Source organism: Nannobrachium achirus (genome assembly GCF_963921795.1).
Source record: "Nannobrachium achirus genome assembly, chromosome: 18".
Classification (NCBI taxonomy): Eukaryota; Metazoa; Chordata; class Actinopteri; order Myctophiformes; family Myctophidae; genus Nannobrachium; species Nannobrachium achirus.
In genome coordinates, this window is record NC_137825.1 from 53,605,717 (window position 1) to 53,626,963 (window position 21,247).

At 43.9% G+C, this 21,247-nt stretch overlaps 1 protein-coding gene across 1 annotated transcript in view; it reads left to right on the top strand.

Annotated features, from left to right (window-relative positions):
* LOC308303657 (SRC kinase signaling inhibitor 1-like) overlaps positions 1 to 21,247 on the top strand; it is a gene marked incomplete at its 3' end in the record, with an annotated part of 158,834 nt that overhangs the window by 39,171 nt on the left and 98,416 nt on the right. The window contains exon 4 of the mRNA XM_080748102.1: positions 18,624 to 18,825. Coding sequence (XP_080604228.1) covers positions 18,624 to 18,825 — 202 coding nt within the window. The remainder of the gene's footprint in view (positions 1 to 18,623; positions 18,826 to 21,247) is intronic.

Sequence of the window (21,247 nt, forward strand, 5' to 3'; positions counted from 1 at the left end):
TCCCATTGAGCTAGCTCAACGCTGAACCATTCAGGCTGACGCTTTTGTTGCCCTCGTGCTGTTTGGCTGTTGATATGGTGTTGGCTAGGAAATCGCTATTCCCCAATCCGAGTCAGAGAATGGCGAGGGCTTTTTTTGTTCGACTAAAACGCTTAGGTTTGCCCTGCGATGTTCCCCCTTGCCGAGTGGCGTTGTGCCGCGGTACGTGGCAGAAATCCCCGAGTGGCTCTTAATCCCATCTACCAAGACAACAAGGTTTGCTTAGAAGGCTACAAATGAATCAGGGGTGCACACTCTCTCTAACAAGAGAGAAAAAAACAATGGCGATGTTACATTTCCTTTCCCTGCATTTTTTTTTATCTCCGCCAGGCCTGGAACGGCCTGCTAGGAGGTGGAGATTATGTTTTCACCCCGGTCCTCAGTTTGTTGAACCGCATTTAGGTCGTACAGTGACTACAGTCCAAAAGAATATAGATCCCGCCCATTTCTGCCTTGTTACAACCCGTCCTAGGGGAAACCTTGGTGAGCGTGTATCAAAACAACATCCCGCTTCCAGCAGTGGAAGCTTGTGATTGGCTGAAGTGGAGGTAGGGAGCGCTCCGTTGTGTTCGCCTGGACTGTGCAGAGGTGCCGAGAGCTCACTCGTGTATAGGTTTTAGGTAATATAATAGGCCTACATGCGATGTTTCATAACATATTATATAACACAATAAATAATCATAACACATTATAAACATTCTATATTTATAAGGTCAAGTATTTTACTTAATAATTGGGACTTACAAGAACTATTATCATAGTTATAATAGACCTACATTTACAGTAGTTTAGGCATTTTGGTTTGATAAGGTTGTGGGCAGAACAATTTGTCCAATTGTTATTTGACTATTTTTACTTTAAGTATAATTAAAGACCCTTCATAGTGAATTAGTGATTATAATAAATAGCTTATGTCATGATTGCTATTATAGCTAGATCATATTGTGTTTATAATATAACGCCGGCGCGCCTCCGTCATCTCCACCGAAAACAAGCGCTCCGCCCTTGTTCCATTGTTGGAACCGGGATGTTGTTTTGATACACGCCCTTGGTGAAGTGGGACTTCCCTCTTCCCCAACTCCCAAGAACCACCAGCAACACGAATGTTCAGCCTTTTTGACGGGATTTGATTTAAAACCAATTTCTTCAAAATACACTTTTCTCATACAGATCGCGCATATTGCGCTTGACCTTTGCTCAGAGGAGTGCACTTTTTGCGACCGTCAGGGAGCATTTAGTACGAGAACGCTGAGCCTATATGTCCGTATGTCAGTAAGTCACGTTAATCAAGTCAGCTTCGTCTGTTTAGGGGGAGAGGCGGAACACGTTACCATTGTGCTAGCGTGAGGCGGACCAAAACGCCATGGTCGCTGGCCCAAAGACACAACGCCAAGTTTGTGCCTTATTTAGAAGCTCTGACCTGGCGGTCGCCACTCGCCATTGGCTTGTTACTTGTCTAGTGACTCTAGTCTGTATTTGTACTTACAAAATTCGGATACTGTTCATTGTTATGTCTATAATTTCAAATGGCATATAGTTTGCACTCGTCAAATCATAGATCCTTGTAGATTTGAAGGTCAAACATTGAATCTCATATGGCTGATTTTACACTTGGTTACATGCTGAAAATAGCCGCTCGACGCGTTGTGAGCTTGTAGATCGTCTATTTTCAGAGCGCAAGCAAACAAGTCTTTTAGTTCTACTGGATCTCTTCTCCCTCCCTAACATTTTAGTCTAGTTTTTATTCGTTGACACAATTGTCAATATATTTAGTCTTAGTTTTAGTCATCATCATGGCTTAGTTTCTGTTTAGTTTTCATTTAGTTTTCGTCAGTGAAAAAAGGTAGTCGAAGAACATCTTTCGTCATAGTTTTAGTGCAGGGGTCTTCAACAGGGGGTCCGGGACCCCTAGGGGGTCCTCAGAGTTACTCCAGGGGGTGCTCCAAATCTTGTGTGATAGAAACTTTTTTATATTAACCACTTTTTTATATTAACCACCCTGGTGTCCATATTCTGAAAACTTTAGCCAAAAATAGCAGATCTACAAGCTCACAACGCCTCGCAGCGAGCTTGTAGATCAGCTATTTTAGGCAAAGAGGTTTTGTAGAGGGGAAAAAGAGCAGACTAAGCATAGCGTGAAAGGTCAAGTTTATTAAGTATTGACGGTTCAAGTGGTTAAATATCTGAAATCACAAATTGACATGAATCCAAAATACTGATGAGTGTGCTGTCAAACGATTATGCAAAACTATCTATGAACAGGTTGTGGGGGTCCCCGCTCCATCTCTCTCTCAACTAAGGGGTCCTTGGCCTGAAAACGTACATTGAAGACCCCTGTTTTAGTCAATGACATGAACACTGTTTCATCATGGAACCTTTGGCCATGTCAGCGAATAAGAAAGGCATGCTCTCCGTCAACTGGTTACAATCAAACTGCCCTTGGGCAAGGCAACTAAACGGCAACACCTGCTCCTGTATACTGTGCAGGCCAGGGACATGCTGGGCCCCTGATTCAGCCCGGGAAAAAGAGTTGGAGAGGCCCTCATTGCGCGCTATAGAGAGAGATCTCTCTTTATAGCGCTGCTGCTACTCAAAGATTTGCCATTTCAGATCATGACAAGTGACAAGCCAGTGGGCCAATTACATGAGTTATATTTCGTCGTTGTCGGGTGGAAACCTTGTATGTCCAAAACCGTTTGTTTTGTATTTATCATTTTAAAAAAGATGTTAAACTATGGAAAACAGCCGATCTACAAGCACACAACGCCTCGCGGTGCGAGGCGTTGTGTGCTTGTAGATCTGCTGTTTTCACTACTTTTGTGCAATGGCCTTGTATGATGAAGCAGGGCTTTGCTTTGCGAAAAAATGTACAAATTTGAAACTTGGAGATACGAGGTTTCTGCCCGACAGTGACGATTTACTTTGTTGGCCGCCCAGCCCCCAAAATGGAACATGTATTTACATTTTTTCACTAATGGCCGGCCTGGACCGGCCGGGAATGAACCGGCCGTTCGGGAGTTGTCCCACTTTTCCCAATGGCCAGCACGTCCCTGGTGTTGATGTTCAGTGGGTAACAGCACACGACTCGCTGGACAGCTCCCAAATGAATGCCATCTGTGTCCTGTCACTACTTCCACGGGCCTTTGCTTTCAGAGGGTACTCCTTGAACCTGATCTCACAGCAAAGCCCCTGGTTCTAGACAGTAATACAAAGTATTCTACCACTTTTTGTGGTCACATGTTCAGATACTGGATTCTGATTGGCTTAAAACAGTGGTAAATCAGTCAACAACCTTGAGCTGGCTCATGGACCCCGACCACTGTTGTGTTGCAGTTTTAACATTTCCAAGATGTTGCAAGTTACAACTGTGTTTTCTTTCATTTATTTGGTAGAAGTGGTAGAGAAGCAATTTACCGCATAACCCTGAAACAGTGGTAAATCAGCCAACAACCCACTCCCTCTCATGGTAAATTACTTACTTCTAGGCCTACCCTTTGCGCTATAACACAGTGGCTTTCAACCAGTGGTCCGGGGACCACCAGTGGTCCCTGATGGGTTCCAGGTGGTCCCCAGCTAAATGATGGAGAGTTGGTAACCAACCGACCTTTATAGATCTGGGTCTGAGAGGCTAAATCTCATCAAATGGTCGTCCGAGGCTCAAATATGCTGAATAAATAATGGTCCTTGATATGAAAAAGGTTTAAACCCACTACTACTGTATGTAACATGAAATATCAATTCAATATTGGTATTTAAAATAGTTTTTTGCTTTAGTTTTTCTCACCCCAATGATGCATTCTGAAAATCTTGGGAGAGTTTATCGTCACTGTCGGGTAGAAACCTCTTATCTCCAAGTTTCAAGTTTGTAAGTAAAGCCCTGCTTCATCATACAAGGCTGTCGCACAAAAGTAGTGAAAACAGCCGATCTACAAGCACACAACGCCTCGCGGTGTGAGGCGTTGTGTGCTTGTAGATCTGCTGTTTTCACTAGTTTAGTTCATTTTTTTAAATGAAATGATGAACGAACGGTCTTGGACATACAAGGTTTCCACCCGACAACGACGTTATGTTCTTCTCAATGGAATGGAAGGCCTTGACTTTGGTGGGAGAATGTCCACGTAGGACGGGACAGTCGGGAGGCTTGGCACAGCTGTGCACAGCTGTCTTGTCGATCAAAAAACAACCTCCTGTTCATTGGCTGGTTAAAACGTGGATCTGTCCTGCCAGCCAATCGGCGCGCAAGAGCCGTGCAAGAGATTTTGACAGAGAGAGCGATGTGCACTGCTGTTTGGTTTAGGGATTCAGGGGGTGTCGCTCCAAATTCTGGGCCCTGGGTACAAGGATTCACTCTCATTTTGTGCTTTAACTATTATAATAATATTCAAGCTGACAGCGCCTGAGCTTGTAAATCTGCTATTTTGTCTTTGAATATATATATATATATATATATATATATATATATATATATATATATATATATATAATTTTAAACCTATGTTTCTATGTCAGTGGTGCTCAATCCTTTTCATGTGAAGGACCCCCAAAATGATATGGATTTGGCCATGGACCTCCATCCCCATATTTAGTTCCAAGAACCACACCAGAAGCAAAATTTGAGTTGTAAATGTTTGCTTAAAAAATACATACTCTCGGTGCCGCGCTATATCTGCTATTTTTCAATAGCTAAAGTATAAAATAATTCCAGGCCCCTCCACCTTGGGCCCTAGTAACTCAGTCCCACTTTGCCCCCCTTGTGACGCCCCTGTAGGGATTAAAGCATAGTTGATAATAACATGCCCTGATACTTATGGCAAAAGCCATTCCAGCTCAGTAAAAGTGGGGGAAAGACGGGTATTTTAAGACAAGATGCCTGAAGTAGAGGTAAGGGGAAACATGATTGAAACTAGCAAGGGAGGCATTATCTAGGTCGTCCTCAGACGAGCCCTCCATCGTTGTTTCCAGTCATCTCGGTTCTCCATACATCTGGCCAGCTCATTGGTGTTCTGTGTCCCTACGTCTTCCTTGAGTATGTCCACGTATGTTTTTGTGGGACGTCCTCGCGGCCGGTGCCCGTGTGTTGGCTCCCACAGTACCAATTTGCTGGCTGGAAGCTCCTGGTGTCTTTGGCAGTGTCCTGCTAGTCTCATTCTTCTGGTGGCAATTTTCTCGCTTACCTTTGGTATTCCCTCATACAGGCTCTCGTTTGTAACATGTGCACTCCTGTTGATGTTGAGTACTGCACGCAACATTCTAGTGTAGCACCCGTCTAGAGACTTCTGCAGGGTTGGCTTCAGGGTCCAGCATTCACTGCCATAGAGGAGAACAGACTCCACCGTTGCAAAGAAGAAGCTAAGTTTGATTTGGCGGGGGAGGTTAGAGTTCCATACACTGTTCATGCCGTTCAGGGCCCTCCAAGCGAGTGCCTTCCTTACTTTAAGGTCTTTCTCAGTTGAGTCGACCCATGCGCCCAGGTACTTGAAGTCCTTGACTTCCTTCAACACAGCTCCTTCTGTTGTTGTCAGAGGTGAGTGATCAGGTAGGTTATAGGTGATAACCTCAGTTTTCTTAGCGTTTAGCCTGAGACCAACTTTGGCACACTCTATCTCCACCCTGTTCAGGAGTTCTTGTGCTTGTTCCATGCTGTCGGAGAGCAGGCTGATGTCGTCCGCATAGTCCAGGTCTGTCAGAACTACTGCGGGATGCCGTCTTGACCTCCTTGGTGTTAGCGTGAAGCCAAGCTCTTGTTCCCGTCCCCCTATGGCTTTCCTGAGCGCATAATCTAGAACTATGATGAAGAGGTAGGGGGCTAGGGTGTCTCCTTGCATTACCCCAGCTCGGATGTCAAACACCTCACTGCTGCCATCTGGGGTCACCACTTTGGCCCTTGTTTTTGCGTACATGGTCTCGATAGCCCGGAGAATGTTGGGAGGGACATTGTAGGCCTCAAGGATCTTCACCATCTTGCTTCTGTGGATAGAATCAAAAGCCTTTTTGAAGTCAATGAAGCACAGTACAGCTGCTAGGTTGTTCTTTTTCACCTCCTCTATTAATCTCCTTAATGCCAGGATCTGTGCTACGGTTGTTCTCTCCTCTCGAAAACCATTTTGGTTCTCTCTCAGGTGAGGGTCGATGGCATGCCGTATCCTGTTCAGTATCATTCGGTTGAAGACCTTAGCAGTGATACATGTCAGGCTGATGCCTCTGTAGTTGTCTGGCTTTGAGAGGTCTCCAGCTTTAGGCACCGGGATGATATTAGACAGAGACCATATTTCAGGTTGCTTGTTGTGCTGTAGAGCATTGTTGCAAAAGTCTAGGATGAGGTTGTCTAGGTCGCAGTTCTTCAAGACCTCTGGGGGTATGCCATCCGGCCCAGCACTCTTTCCCTCTCTTAGGGTGGATTTTGCCCTGGCGAGCTCGCTGATTGTGAAGGGTCCATCGTCGATGTTCAGGCCCTGGAGGACTGTCGGTATATTTTCCTCCTCTCCCTCTTCCACTGATGTTCCCAGGAGCCTCTGGAAGTGGTCGAACCATGTTGCCACCCTCTCCTCTGGACTGTGTCCCTCCACCTGGCCCTCCTTGGCCCTCTTCCGCCCTGTCATCTCATTTATTACCTTCCAGGCCTCCCCGTATTGCCTTTCACCTTGCGCTGCCTGCACTCTTCGCACACTTTCCATCACTTCTTCCCCTTTGATGGCGTCGTAGGTGCTGAAGAGAGACTGTTTGGCCTCGTTCAGTGTCTCGCGACCCTCCTCTGTTGGTTCACGCTCAAAGTTGAGTCGTGCTTCCTCCATCCTGCCTCGTGCTGCTACAACCTTCGGGTGTCTGGACCGTGGTGGTGCTCTTACTCTGTTCAGCACTGGCACGCACAGTCTGGTCGCCTCCTCATTCGCTGTGATGAATCTCCCATATTCACGGCTGGGCTCCTCTCCCCTATCCAGCTGCCGAAAGCGCTTCCTGACTTCCTCCGAGTACCTGACTAACTGCCTTATGATGTTTTCATATTTCAAAGATATTACTTGTGCTACAAAATGTCGGACTTCACTCTTGTGCACTGGCAGTTTGGACTGATATTAATCGCCCTAGACATTAACGTGACTGCCGTAGTTTCTTTGATGAGTTGGGTCTAATTCACCCTTTGTCAGCCTTCTGATTGGTCCCTGACTGGCCAACCAGAAAAATCATTCACTTTTGCTACCGGGTGGCGGAGTTATGCAGTGGGACAAAGTCCTTTCATTCGGCCGCGGCGCAGTACGGCGCTGCGCGGTCATAGCGATTTCGATAATCATAATGAATAAGCTACAACAAACTAGTTCACATGAACGATATCGATGTAACTAAGATATTCGATTGGGTACATATATTTTAAATGGGCAGAATTACAATTAAAATACATTTTATGTTGAGAGCGAGCCTATAGTTCCACAATTTCCTGGTCAGTGCGAGTCACCCAAGATGCATTGCTCTCTCTCTCTCTTTCACTGCCCTCTGCCTGTTTCAGAGGATTACACTAATTAAAACCCCTGTTTTGCAATGTAACTGTACTTTTTTGTTCCTTTTTTTTATTAATATCACGTAAATGTTTTTCTTTTGGTACTTTAAATAGCAATAATGAGGCTATGAAAAATCTTGTTTTTATAATGGAAGTGAATGGGAAAAAAAAGTCTTCCCTGGCTTTTTTTGTCCCACCTTGTAACAGAGCGACATGGGGTGGGACTTGACAAAGGGTGAATTGGTGCCGTTCCCGAGGAGAGGTCTTCTAAGGTTTTCTCCTGACACCAAGATGCATTTTTACCCAAGCCTTCCAGCCAGTGACTTATCCGACGGAGAGTCCTCGCATATCTAATGTTATAAAAACAATTAAATGGTTATGTAAGAGCTAGGGCCCCAAAGAGAAGGGAATCCCACTGAGTCAAAGTTGACACTCACAGATTCAACCACTCGAATTAAGCCATTAAGTCCAGGAATTATTTTCTACTTTAGCTATTATAAAAAATAGCAGATATACAAGCTCACAGTGCGGCGTGAGCTTGTAGATCTGCTATTTTGAAACATCGTGAAAATATATGTATTTTTAAAGCAAACAGTTGTAACTCAAATCTTGCTTTTATGGGTCCCTGGAACGAAATATTTTGAGATGGGGGTCCGTGGCCAAATACATATCATTTTGGGGGTCATTGACAGGAAAAGGTTTGACCACCACTAACATAGGTTTTCAAAAAAACCTTTATTTAGAAGACACTTATAGAATCGGGTCAAAATGTTCAAGATTTTTCAAAAATAGCAGATCTACAAGCTCGCAGCGCGGCACTCGGTGCCGCGCTGTGAGCTTGTATATCTGCTGTTTTTCAATAGTTAAAGCATTCAATAATCCCGGGCCTAAATGGGTTAATGAAAGAGAAGTCAGCAGGCAGACAAAAATGCCCACGCATGAAATAGCAAACACGGTTCCTCTGTGTTACGGATCTGTAACTGGGCGGCCTGCTGCTTATTGTTTCTTTTTTATTACAGTATTTTCTGGACTATAAGGCGCACCTGACTATAAGGCGCACTGTCAATGAATGATCTATTTTCAAACTGTTTTCATATATAAGGCGCACCTGACTATAAGGCGCACATAATAGACGCTACCGTTGCGTTATGCATCCAAAAGATGGAGCTGTGCTAAAGGGAATGTCAATGTCAATGAATGATCCATATATAAGGCGCACTGGACTATAAGGCGCACTGTAGTTTTTTGAGAAAATTAAAGGCTTTTAAGTGCGCCTTATAGTCCGGAAAATACGGTATATATTTTTTTCAAACAGAGTCTGGAAGGGATCCCTGAGGATGTAGGCTGAGTAGAAACGTTTCTCCTTCTGATTTAGTTTCCTTTAAGAGCCTCTCGTGGACGAGTGGATATAGCGTTTCACTTCAGACAATTAACACAATGCTGCTATAGAGCCTCGCAGTGGGCGTGGTTTTACTGGTGCCACTAAAAAATGTCCCGTTCATTTCCACATAGACTTTACCGCGGTAGAATTCTGTTCTAAAGAGTAACGACAATCTCTTATGGGGTCCCTGGCATAACATATTTTCAAATGGGGGTCCGTGGCCTAATTATGTATCAATTTGGGGGTCCTTGACATGAAAATGTTTGAGAACCCCTTTTCTAAAGGGTGATGTAGGCTACAGAAGATTTGGGTAATAATTCTCATGAAACATTAAACTTGGTATATTTATGGGAACTGAAACGGAACCTTTTCAGGTGCATGTGGATTTAGCTGCAGTAAAACTAAAATGGAAAGTATGTGTGCCAGTTGTGCTTTGTTGCTTACATAACGCTCCAGAAGCTGTCATTCTGTTTACTTTACTGTATACTGTACTTTGGTACAGCTGTTGTGCCCAGCGCTTGAACCGAGAAACTTCAGATTTTCCCTTTGATGAATAAATATCAGTATCACTTGCTTTTTTAGTTCGTTTTTGTTTTTTTATGGCGTCGCGTCGCGGTATCGACGCACGTGAAGTGCCGCGAGGTAACCCCAACTGGATGCGGCGCGCTGCCACACAGCACATCCATTTCCCCATGTGGGGAGAACCATGGGAGAACATGTAACGGCGCGGCAGGCGAGGCGGCAGACCCGCGGCTGCGCGCGTCTGACGCCGCCGGTGTGGATTAGTTAATTGAAAATAATGGGGCCGTATTTTTTGGAATGAAGCCCAGGTGTTCTCTGTTTTTGGATGCCAGTTTTAAAACAAGTGACCAATCATGGAAGAAAGGCTGATCACGAGCCTTCTGATGAATAGATACTCTGCCAGAGTCAGTGGATGACAGTGGTTCTCAACCTGTGGGTCGGGACCCAAATTATTTTTGGGTCCCGACCCACAGGTTGAGAACCACTGTGTTAGGGCACGGTCACACTGCACTTCTATTCTACCTATGAGGGCAGATTCTCCCAATGCATTTCAATGGGAATGGAGCGTTTTTTTTCTTGTTCTTTTTTTTTCAGAAATCCGCAAATGGCAGCAAACCACTCCATTCCCATTGTAATGCATTGACAGAATCCGCCCTCATAGGTAGAATAGAAGTGTGGCGTGACACATGAGTAAAAGTACAAAAGTATTGGCATCAAAATGTACTTAACCAGTGGAAAGATTGCAGATATACAAGCTCACAGCGCGGCACCAAGTGCCGCGCTGCGAGCTAGTAGATCTGCCTTTTTTGGAAAAAGTCGTGAAAATGTGTGCACATTTTTGAATATATGTATTTTCAAAGCGAACGTTTTTTAACTCAAATTTTGCTTCTGGGTGGTCCCTGGAACTAAATATTTTGAGATGGGTGTCTGTGGACAAATACATATAATTTTGGGGGTCCTTCACATGAAAAGGTTTGAGAACCACTGACATAGTAGTCTCTCAAGAACAGACTAACTGAGCTCCAGTTAAGTGAAAAGGACCTTTTCTTTGACGATGGCTGGCCAGAATCGGGTCAAAATTCAAATTTACACGATTTTTCAAAAATAGCAGATATACAAACTCGCAGCGCGGCACTCTGTGCCGCGCTGTGAGCTTGTAGATCTGGTATTTTTCAATAGTTAAAGCATAAAATAATGATACGCAATAATGTGTACCCGTTCTGAATGGGTTAATTAAAGAACCAAAATTAGAAAGTACTCATTATGCATTGCAGAATGTCCCATTTCACACGTTTTCAAATGCATACAAATCGTCTGAAAATAGCAGATCTACAAGCTCACAGTGTGTTGCTTCGCGACGTGAGCTTGTAGTAGTTGGGCTATTTTCAAATAGCCAAACAGGTCCATTTGGTTCCATTTGTACACTGTCAGAGTTAAGGGGAGACTTTGAAATGTAAAAGATTGAGAAACACATGCTTTAAAGTTCTAAATAGTACAAATAAAACGACCCCTTGAAAAGGCTGGGTATTAGACAAGTTAGATTGATGACCGTGACATTCTGTTGACGTTATTAAAGGTTAATGTAGGCGGAACACTCAAATGTAAACAGTTCTTGGCAATGCAGTTTAGCTCAAATAGGGTCTTCTTATTCTCTGGGTAGTTTCTCGCAAAACAGGCATTGTTCGTTGAGGATAAATGTTGGCAAAGAAATGTGTTTTCTTTTTCAAAGATTCACAAAGACAAAAAAGAAATGCCCATTTTTAATTCCACTCATCCACTGACTCTGGCAGAGCATCTATTCATCAGAAGGCGTGTGATCAGCCTTTCCTCCATGATTGGTCACTTGTTTTAACACTGGCATTGCTCTGTAACAAATATTAACCCATTTAGGCCTAAAATTATTGACCGGTTTAACCAGTGAAAAATAGCAGATATACAAGCTCACAGCGCGGCACCGAGTGCCGCGCTGCGAGCTTGTAGATCTGCTATTTTTTTGAAAAAGTCGTGAAAATATGTGCAAATCTTTGAATATATGTATTTTCAAAGCGAACGTTTGTAACTCAGATTTTGCTTCTGGGTGGTCCCTGGAACTAGATATTTTGAAATGGGGGTCCGTGGCCAAATAAATATCATTTTGGGGGTCCCTCACATGAAAAAGTTTGAGAACCACTGACATAGTAGTCTCTCAAGAACAGACCAACTGAGCTCGAGTTAAGTGAAAAGGACCTTTTCTTTGACGATGGCTGGCCAGATTGCTGACATAGAAACAGGTTTTTTCCAAAAATCTTAGAAGGATTCAAAAGACACTTATAGAATCGGGTCAAAATTCAAATTTTCATGATTTTTCAAAAATAGCAGATCTACAAGCTCGCAGCGCGGCACTCGGTGCCGCGCTGTGAGCTTGTATATCTGCTATTTTTCAATAGTTAAAGCATAAAATAATGAAACACAAAATGTGTACCCGTTCTAAATGTGTTAACATAATATAACCTTGGACGCCATCCAGAAACAGAGAACAACCTGGGCTGCATTCCAAAGAACTTGTTGGTTGTCGGTGTCTTTCGTGTTCCAGCAACTTTCTTTTATTTGTCTTTTATTTATTAAATTGATGGAGAACCAGAATCATTGGGCTGTTAACACTTTGTTGAACGAATAATACAATAAAAAGTTCACAGCTGCAAACAATGTTGGGGGGGGGGGGCAATTCAGCGGTCCCGGCTCCAACGGGCGCATCGAGCGTCGCATCAACGCCGCCCGCTCCCGTTTTAATTAATGAAGGGTGCTCCACCGCCGACGTCGACGTCAACGTCGGCCGCTCAAATTCGCCCCCGTTTCATTTTTTGACGCCGTCCGACGCCGTCTTTTTGGTGGAGCCCTAGCAACCTCGAGGCGTTGTGAGCATGTAGATCGTCTATTTTCACAACAGAACCGTGTTATACAAAATGTAGATCCGCAACTCTAGTGCTTGTGTCAGGGTGGGGGGTCTCCAGTTAAAATATTATTTTTTGGTGGGTCGCGGCCTGAAAAGGTTGAGAAGAACCACTGTCCTAACAGAGTATTTCTACATTGCAGTATTTATACTTAAAATGTGAGTACTTTTTTCCACCACCGGTGACGGCCATATGCCTTTTGGGGAGGATGAAATAACATTCTCTGCACGTCCCCGCGCGCACACACACACACACACACACACACACACACACACACACACACACACACACACACACACACACACACACACACACTATTATTGAATGCTTTAACCAGTGAAAAATAGCAGGTATACAAGCTCACAGCGCGGCACCGAGTGCCGCGCTGCGAGCTTGTAGATCTGCTATTTTTGAAAAAGTCGTGAAAATGTGTGCATTTGTATAGGTGTACACCGGGGAGCAGTGGCGTCAGTTCAGAAACGGCTAAGGTATGGCAGCATGACTGCTGTCTCGCGCGTGCAAGACACCAGTCATGTTGCCATACCTTAATTAGCAGCAGGCATGATACATTTATTTTAAGAAGTACATTCTATTTTTCTCCCCCGTTTCTACGGTTTCTTGGGCTGGATATGGCAGCCTGGAACGGTCGTTCAAGTGCAGCTAAACTTGGCATGTTAGTAAACGTGACCATTTTGTTACATTTTGCATTTGTAGTTATTTTTACTGTAATTTAACGACATAATAACTAGAACAGATAGACAAAGAGACATTCATGGATTTATATTTAAAAGTTACTTTTATTTTCCCCCCTGGACCCAGGGTATGGCAGCTGCATACCCCTGCCATACCCAATTGACGGAGGTTCACTGGACAGTGTGTGGCAGTGAAAATGTCGCGGGCACAAATGTACAGACTGCATAGGATAAAAACAACAATGGTTAGGGGTCAGCCATGCTTGTCCTCTCTCGTCCTGTGCGCACCTGAAGAGATGACGGCCCTCTGCAGTCGCTGCCTGCCGAGAAAGAAATATCGGTCATTCAGAAAACAAAGCGGCTTTCCGCCCCCACACGTTTGGAAGAGCACAGTTGTCTAGAATGTCACCGCAGCTTAAGATTCCCATTCACCGGAACAAAGGGTACTAATTAGAAACACTAATTAGAAGCGGTGTCCGCCTGACGTGTCGGTCACGAACGTACATCATTTTTGCCATGCGAGGCGGCCTTATTAACCCATTTAGAACGGGTACACATTTTGTGTATCATTATTTTATGCTTTAACTATTGAAAAATAGCAGATATACAAGCTCACAGCGCGGCACCGAGTGCCGCGCTGCGAGCTTGTAGATCTGCTATTTTTTGAAAAATCGTGAAAATTAGAATTTTGAATCCTTGAGTCTTTTGAATCCTTCTAAGGTTTTGTCAGCAATCTGGCCAGCCATCGTCAAAGAAAAGGTACTTTTCACTTAACTGGAGCTCAGTTAGTCTGTTCTTGAGAGACTACTATGTCAGTGGTTCTCAACCTTTTCATGTGAAGGACCCCCCAAATGATATGTATTTGGCCACGGACCCCCATCTCAAAATATGTAGTTCCAGGGACCACCCAGAAGCAAAATTTGAGTTACAAACGTTCGCTTTGAAAATACATATATTCAAAGATTTTCACATATTTTCACAACTTTTTTCAAAAATAGCAGATCTACAAGCTCGCAGCGCGGCACTCGGTGCCGCGCTGTGAGCTTGTATATCTGCTATTTTTCACTGGTTAAAGCATTCAATAATTCTATGCCTAAATGGGTTAATTAGCCTTTAGCCTCCGTGAGCCTCTTCACAGACTTTCTCTCTCGCTTTCTCTCCCCCTGCGTATTTCATTTCTGGTTTTCCGAACCTCTTCAGCTCCTCTATTCATCCCCCACCCCCCCCCCCCCCCCCCCCCCCCCCCCCAACACAGTTGACTAAACACAAACTTTACAATTCGTGCCAACATCTTATCCCGTGAACAGCTTGACGCTTGGGGTGGTGCAGGTACAAATGTGGCGTTTCTGGCTTATCAACAAAACGCTGAGGCCACACGCACCCTGCAAACAAAATGAGAAGCACACTCACGCACACACACACACAATCTGTCCGGCCCCCTGGTCCCAGTGTTGACAGATGTGTGCGCGCCGTTGTTGGCGTGTAATGCGCATGTTTGCCCGGAAACGCTTTTATTTCTGCAGAGGGTTCCAAGCGCAAAAACAACATCACCTGGCCGAGCGGATTGGCTTTGTGTGCGTGTGCACACGTACAGTATACCAGGGTTCCCCAATAGGCGGCCCGCGGGCCATTTGCGGCCCGCCGGGTGCTACTGTCTGGCCCCCACCAACTCCCAGTAATAATGGTGGTATAAGAGCAGCAACAACACTAGTATATCGTCGTTGTTGGGTGGCTGGAAACCTCAAAATTGTAATATTCCAAATGCTCTAGATATTATTTTCATTCACGAAACAAGTAAATCAGTTGTCATCTTTGAAATAGGTTGTTCTTTTGGTCTGTACATGGAAACTTGCTTCAAATCCAAACTTATCAAACATCAGCCCTTGGTAGAGCGCATCAAAATGTATCTAAAAATGTGTACGTTCTTTCACAAAGTAAAGCCCTGCTTCATCATACGAGACCGTCGCACAAAAGTAATGAAAACAGCAGATCTACAAGCACACAACGCCTCGCACCGTGTGGGAACCCTGCAGTATACGCACATGTATACATTCGAAGGTCGTTGTGTGTATGTGCATGAGTCTTTTTTACACTGTGCTTTTCTTACCGTAATCCGACAACGGTAAGAAGTTATTCCTTCCATCCATTGTCGTAGAAACGAGAAAGAAAAGAAAAGTGGCAACTCTGAGTGGGATCTGGTGGCCGTTCGCCTTTTTACGGCAGCCCATTGTTGGCAAAACCCTTTGGAGACATCTCCGCCATTATGAAGTAGAGATGTAAACAAGAAAAAGGAATGGAGCTTTTAAGCTGTGACATCATTTTGTAGTCAGACCTCCAAGCAGATTTATTGTCAATATCTGTTCCTCGCTATTTCAACAGATCCGAGACAAAAATAACGACTAAAGTATAATTCTACCACTTTCCTTTCAACAGCAAAGAGAAGAAAGATTAGTAAATAGTAAAAATAGTGAAAAGATTCACGGGCCCCCAAAAATTCTCCTCCTACAAAATGATGTCAGACTTAACAGCCCCATTGTCGAGCGATAGAAATAAGCGATTTAGCGTAAAATCCCACTGCTCGCGGCCGGAGAAAAAACAAGAAAACGGTACCAGTCGTTGTGGGATATCATAACGTCAGATTAATGTAATAAAACGGCTTGTCCGGAATTCTCCTTTAACACGAAGGTATGGTGTACATTCAGGTACGCCATCTAGTGGGCCTACTTACCTGACAGAATGCAATAAGGCACGCATACAATATGCATGGCCAAGTACCATGCAGTACTTACCGGAAGCGTGTCGATATTGCGACATAAATTTTTTTCGACGTTCCATTTTTTCGACGTTCCATTTTGTTCGACGCAGCTAACCTGGTGAAATGCTAACCTGCCGATGATGGTGAATGCTAACCTGGTGAATGTTTACCACTATGCCTAAACCTAACCCAAACCCTTCCCCAAACCTCAGTAAAACTATGCCTAAACCTAACCCTAAAACCTAACCCTACTAACCCTTAGTCGAAATAATGACACGTAGAAATAGCGAGAATTGCCCGTACTTACCTGCATTCTGTCAGGTTGTGCGGTTGTTGCGGCGGCAACAAATCCCAGATAGCCTCGCAGCGTCAACGCGGCCGGCAGGCTGAGCCCACAGATGTGTATCAAGAGTCTATACCGCGAGCTCACACACACGGCACTGTGGGAGCTCATTACTGTAGTTTCTGGACTGGAAAATGTCTGTCAGTGAGGATTCATTAACCCATTTAGAGCCTAGGATTATTGAATGCTTTAACTATTGAAAGCAAGCTTGTAGATCTGCTATTTTTGAAAAGTCGTGAAAATGTGTGAAAATCTTTGAATATAATTATGTCTTTTTTAAAGCGAATGTTTGTAACTCAAATTTTGCTTCTGGGGGGGGGGGGGGGGGGGGTCCCTGGAACTAAATATTTTGAGATGCGGGTCCTTGGCCAAATACATATCATTTTGGGGGTCCTTCACATGAAAATGTTTGAGAACCACTGACATGGTAGTCTCCTCAAGAACAGACTAACTGAGCTCCAGTTAAGTGATCGTTTATTTGACGATGGCTAGCCAGATTGCTGACATAGAAACATAGGTTTTTCAAAAAATCTTTGAAGGATTCAAAAGTCACTTATAGAATCGGGTCAAAATGTTCATGATTTTTCAAAATAGCAGATCTACAAGCTCGCAGCCGCGCTGTGAGCTTGTATATCTGCTATTTTTCAATAGTTAAAGCATAAAATACTAATACTCAATACTCTGTTCCCGTTCTGAATGGGTTAAAAAAGCAGCCTGTTCCAGGGGCTCCTGTTAGCGCCGTAATGAGAGGTTCTTCACAACTCGCGGTCCCTCGCGGCTCAAATTGGACAGGTGAAATATCCGTGGTCACTGAGCGTCGCGAGCGAGTCCGTCAGGGGCCGGTGTCTGGCGGCGGTGTTGGCGGCTATTAGCATTCTGCCGCAGTGCCTCGGATGATGCCGCTCTTTGTTGAACTAGTGAAGCCAGCTTGCTTTTTTGTCGTCTTGGGGCCTCGGCATTTCCCAGTGCTTTTTTTTTCTTTTCTTTTTAACAGAACAACAGCATCTGTGTATCGTACGGTTCGGCACCCCCGCCGCGCATATATCGCTGTCGTGTGCTCAGAATACGTCTTTTGGGCTTCGTACACCTTTTGGGTTCGTAAACAACTTTGGCGGTGGGCTGTCTGTCATGATTAAAGCAGCTGGACTATAGTGGGAAGTCAACCTTAGGGCTGTTGTTTTGCCTCCGCCTTGTGTAGTCTGCTGTTTTGAAGCAGGTCATTTTATGCAGTGGCGTCAGTTCAGAAAAGCTAAGGTATGGCAACATGACTGGTGTCTTGCATGCACGCGCATGCAAGACACCAGTCATGTTGCCATACCCTAGCAACAGACATGATACATTTATTTGAAAAGAAGTACATTTTATTTTTTCCCCTAGTTTCTACGGTTTCTTGGGCTGGATATGGCAGCCTGGAACGGTTGTTCAAGTGCAGCTAAACTTGGCATGTTAGTAAACGTGCCACAATTAACAATAATGCATTGCACCTGTGCAGCTGACCTGCGGAACCTGGGAATATACCATTTTGTCATGATGGGGAGAATAAAAGTGTGGAGAATATAATTATAATACCTTGTTAAAGTGACCATGTTGTGGAATTTTGCATTTGTAGTTATTTTACTGTGATTTAACAACATAATAACCACATTTGTGGATTTATATTTAAAAGTAACTTTTATTTCCCCCCCTGGACCCAGGTTATGGCAGCTGCATACCCTTGCCATACCCAATTGACGCCCCTGGCTTTATGTCTAGGCAGTTTGCGTTTCGTACGCAGCAGTCTAATGTTGGGACTCAGCGTGTCGTTTTGTGGTGATCGAGGAGTTTGAGTGAGTTAGGCTACTTTGCAGCGCTCTTGTTCTAAAATCCTTCTTTTGCAGTCTGTACTTTGGCTCTCGCTTGATCGCTCCCGAAGGCCCTTTTCTACACATCTCTCTCTCTATTACCTCTACCCCTGAGTGTGTACAAATGGAATCAAATGTGTCAAATGTCAGGGTCCATTTGCTTCCATTAGTCTCAGAATTAAATGAACACCCAGGTGATAATTCCTGGCCCGTTTCTTTTAGTTTTTCTACTCTCTACTTTTTTCATTTTCGAGGGCGCTGCACTCCCTCTGCCAACCCGGGAAGACTTGTCTTTCCTCGTCTTCATCCGTGTGCTGTACCTCAGTGGTTCTCAACCTGTGGGTCGGGACCCCCAGGGGGGTCCCCTAATGATTTTGGGGGGTCCCCGAGATGATTAACTTAATGTGCTAACACTGTTTTCTCACTCAACTGTAAACAAACCAACATAAAGTTTAAGTGAATAGAGGGTATCTGCACATTTCTAAAGTGACAATTTAAGGACTTTTTAATACCTCTAAAATGACAAATTAAACATTGGCCAAATTCTCATGGAACCGTGTTATACAAAATGCATTTCCTCAACTGCTGTACCTGACCGTGTCTCTCTCATTGTTTTTGGCTCCCCCTCCAGGCTCGCACGCCACGCGCGACCCGCGCCAGCCCCACGCAGCCGGCTCTAGCTGACCAGGCCAGCAGGGTTTCCTTCGCGTCGGCCGAGAACCTGGAGACCATGTCGGAGGCCGACGTCCCCCTGGGCTTCAACAGGATGAACCGGCTCCGCCAGAGCCTGCCGCTGGCCCGCTCCTCCAACCAGGCCAAGCTGAGGGCACCAGGTCAGAGCATGCAGCGCACTGTTCATTCTTTCAGCAGATTTTGATTTAGTCTTAGTCTTTTGAATAACACACCATTTAGTCTCCTGTCTTAGTCTTCTGAAATTGTTGCGACCGTGAGGTCGCAGTTACTATCAAAACCTCCACCGGCTGTCAGTCAGTCTGTCAGTCTGTCACACATCACACTTTTGCCCTGCTCATATCTCCGCAACCGTTGCCAAATTTTGCACACACACTCCTTGCCTGCCAAACCACAACCTCAACCCATCAATTCTCACATGCCCCTCTTCTAGCGCCACCATGAGGCCGCTTCTTGCAAAACACATTTTTGGACACTGCTCCTACAGATGTTGCCCTAAAATCACGCGAATCAGGACACAGTATCTCTACACGCATGTCATCACCATGGATCTGTCCCATATAGCGCCACCATCAGGACGATTTTTTTTTGGACACTGCTCCTACAGATCTTTTCCTAAAATCACGCCAATCGCTACACAGTATGTCTACACTCATGTCATCAACATGGATCTCTCCCATATAGCGCCACCATCAGGCAGATTTTTTCAAACACTTTTTTGGACACTGCGCCTACACATTTAGCTCTAAAATCACGCCTGACGGTCGCTTATCTCCCGATTAGGGAGTCTTACTGGTTTTACTCTAGTCTTAGTTGAATAAATATCAAAATATTTTAGTCTTAGTTTTAGTCTTTTTGGATTAGTCATAGTCTTTTAGTCTTCGTCTTTTAGGCCAAATATAACCAATATAACCATATAACCAACTCTCTGAACAAGTCATTGTCTTCTACTGTCTGTGCAAAACCAACACGATTTGAAAAGAACAGATGAGTGCCATTCTCTAATGTAAAGATTTAAGATGTATTTGGCTTTAATTTCATTGCACAGTTACACCAGTGTTCGTCTTAGTCTTAGTCTTTTGAATAACACATAAAATAGTCTTAAAGGGGAAGACCACCCATTTTCAATATTGAACTATGTCATTAATATACCTTAGAGGAGTTGTGTGGAAATAAAAAAAAAATGTCCCCCTCTTCTGTGTTGCCTAGAACTGGAGGATTGATTTGGGGGGTTTGTATTGCTTGATGACATCACACATTGTACTTTACAATACAAACCCCAAAATCAATCCTCCAGTTCTAGGCAACACAGAAGAGGGGGAACTTTTTTTTTATTTCCACACAACTCCTCTAAGGTATATTAATGACTCACATAGTTCAATATTGAAAATGGGTGGTCTTCCCCTTTAAGGTCTTTGCACACTGCTGCGTTTTTCGTTGCGAAATGCGTTTTTCAGGGCAAGGAGAGAGAGAGAGAGATAGAGAGAGCAAGGGACCGAGTGGTGCGCAAAAAGGGCGGCAGTGTGCACACGTGACTGACATAACGTGAGGTTGATTTTTTTATTTGCACGCTCCGAAATTCACTCCGATATTCGGCCCGAAAAACGCAGCAGTGTGCAAAGACCTTTTGTCTTAGTCTTCTGAAATCGTTTTAGTCTAATCTTATTGACAAAATATCAAAATCTTGTTGTCTTTTAGTCTTAGTCAACAAAATGAACACTGCAGTGGTGTAAAGTAACAAAGTACATTTACCCATTTAGGCCTAATTATTATTTAATGCTTTAACTGTTGAAAAATAGTCGATATACAAGCTCGCAACGCGGCACTAGTTCAGCCCCTGCCTCTCTATCATTCTCTACACACGTCCCTGATCGATACCTTTACGTAAGTAAAACATTTTCCACCACTGAGACCACGTGATCTCAGCCGACTTCGTATCATGTCCTACATTTTGACCTTTGACCCGCTTTCAGATCTATAACGCAGGGGACCATCTGTTCCAGCAGCTGCAGAAGGAGCTTTCATGATTGATCGAAAATTCCACCGTGATTTAAAGTTGCACCTGAAACATATGTTTGCTCATCCAAATTTAGTTACCTCCAAACTATTATGTATGCTATACTGCAACAACAGTTACTTAGGCATAATTGGCAGTAAAAGCAAGTTGACATTTATTTTCTTTTGCTTCAGCCTTTTTGGTCCAAGTACTGTTTTATGTATTGTATTGTTTTGTTTTTAATGTTTTTACATGGCTTAACCCCGAAATAAAAACTATTCATTCATTCATTCGTCCATTAGTTCCTAGCTATTAGCTATTCTGACTAGGCCTGTCACAATTATTGCATAATCTCAATTATTTGAGATAATCGCAAACATTTTTTGGGAAGATAACAAATTATTAAATGTCAGTAATTAATTAATTTAAGTTATTGGTCATATCTGCCAAGTGCAATTTGTGATTACGAAGCTTAAAAACCACGGAACAGAAATTGACCACAGAACAGAAATTGAAATGTTATTCCGTTTCAACGTTTTCTGTTCAACGCCAAAGACACAACTCAATCG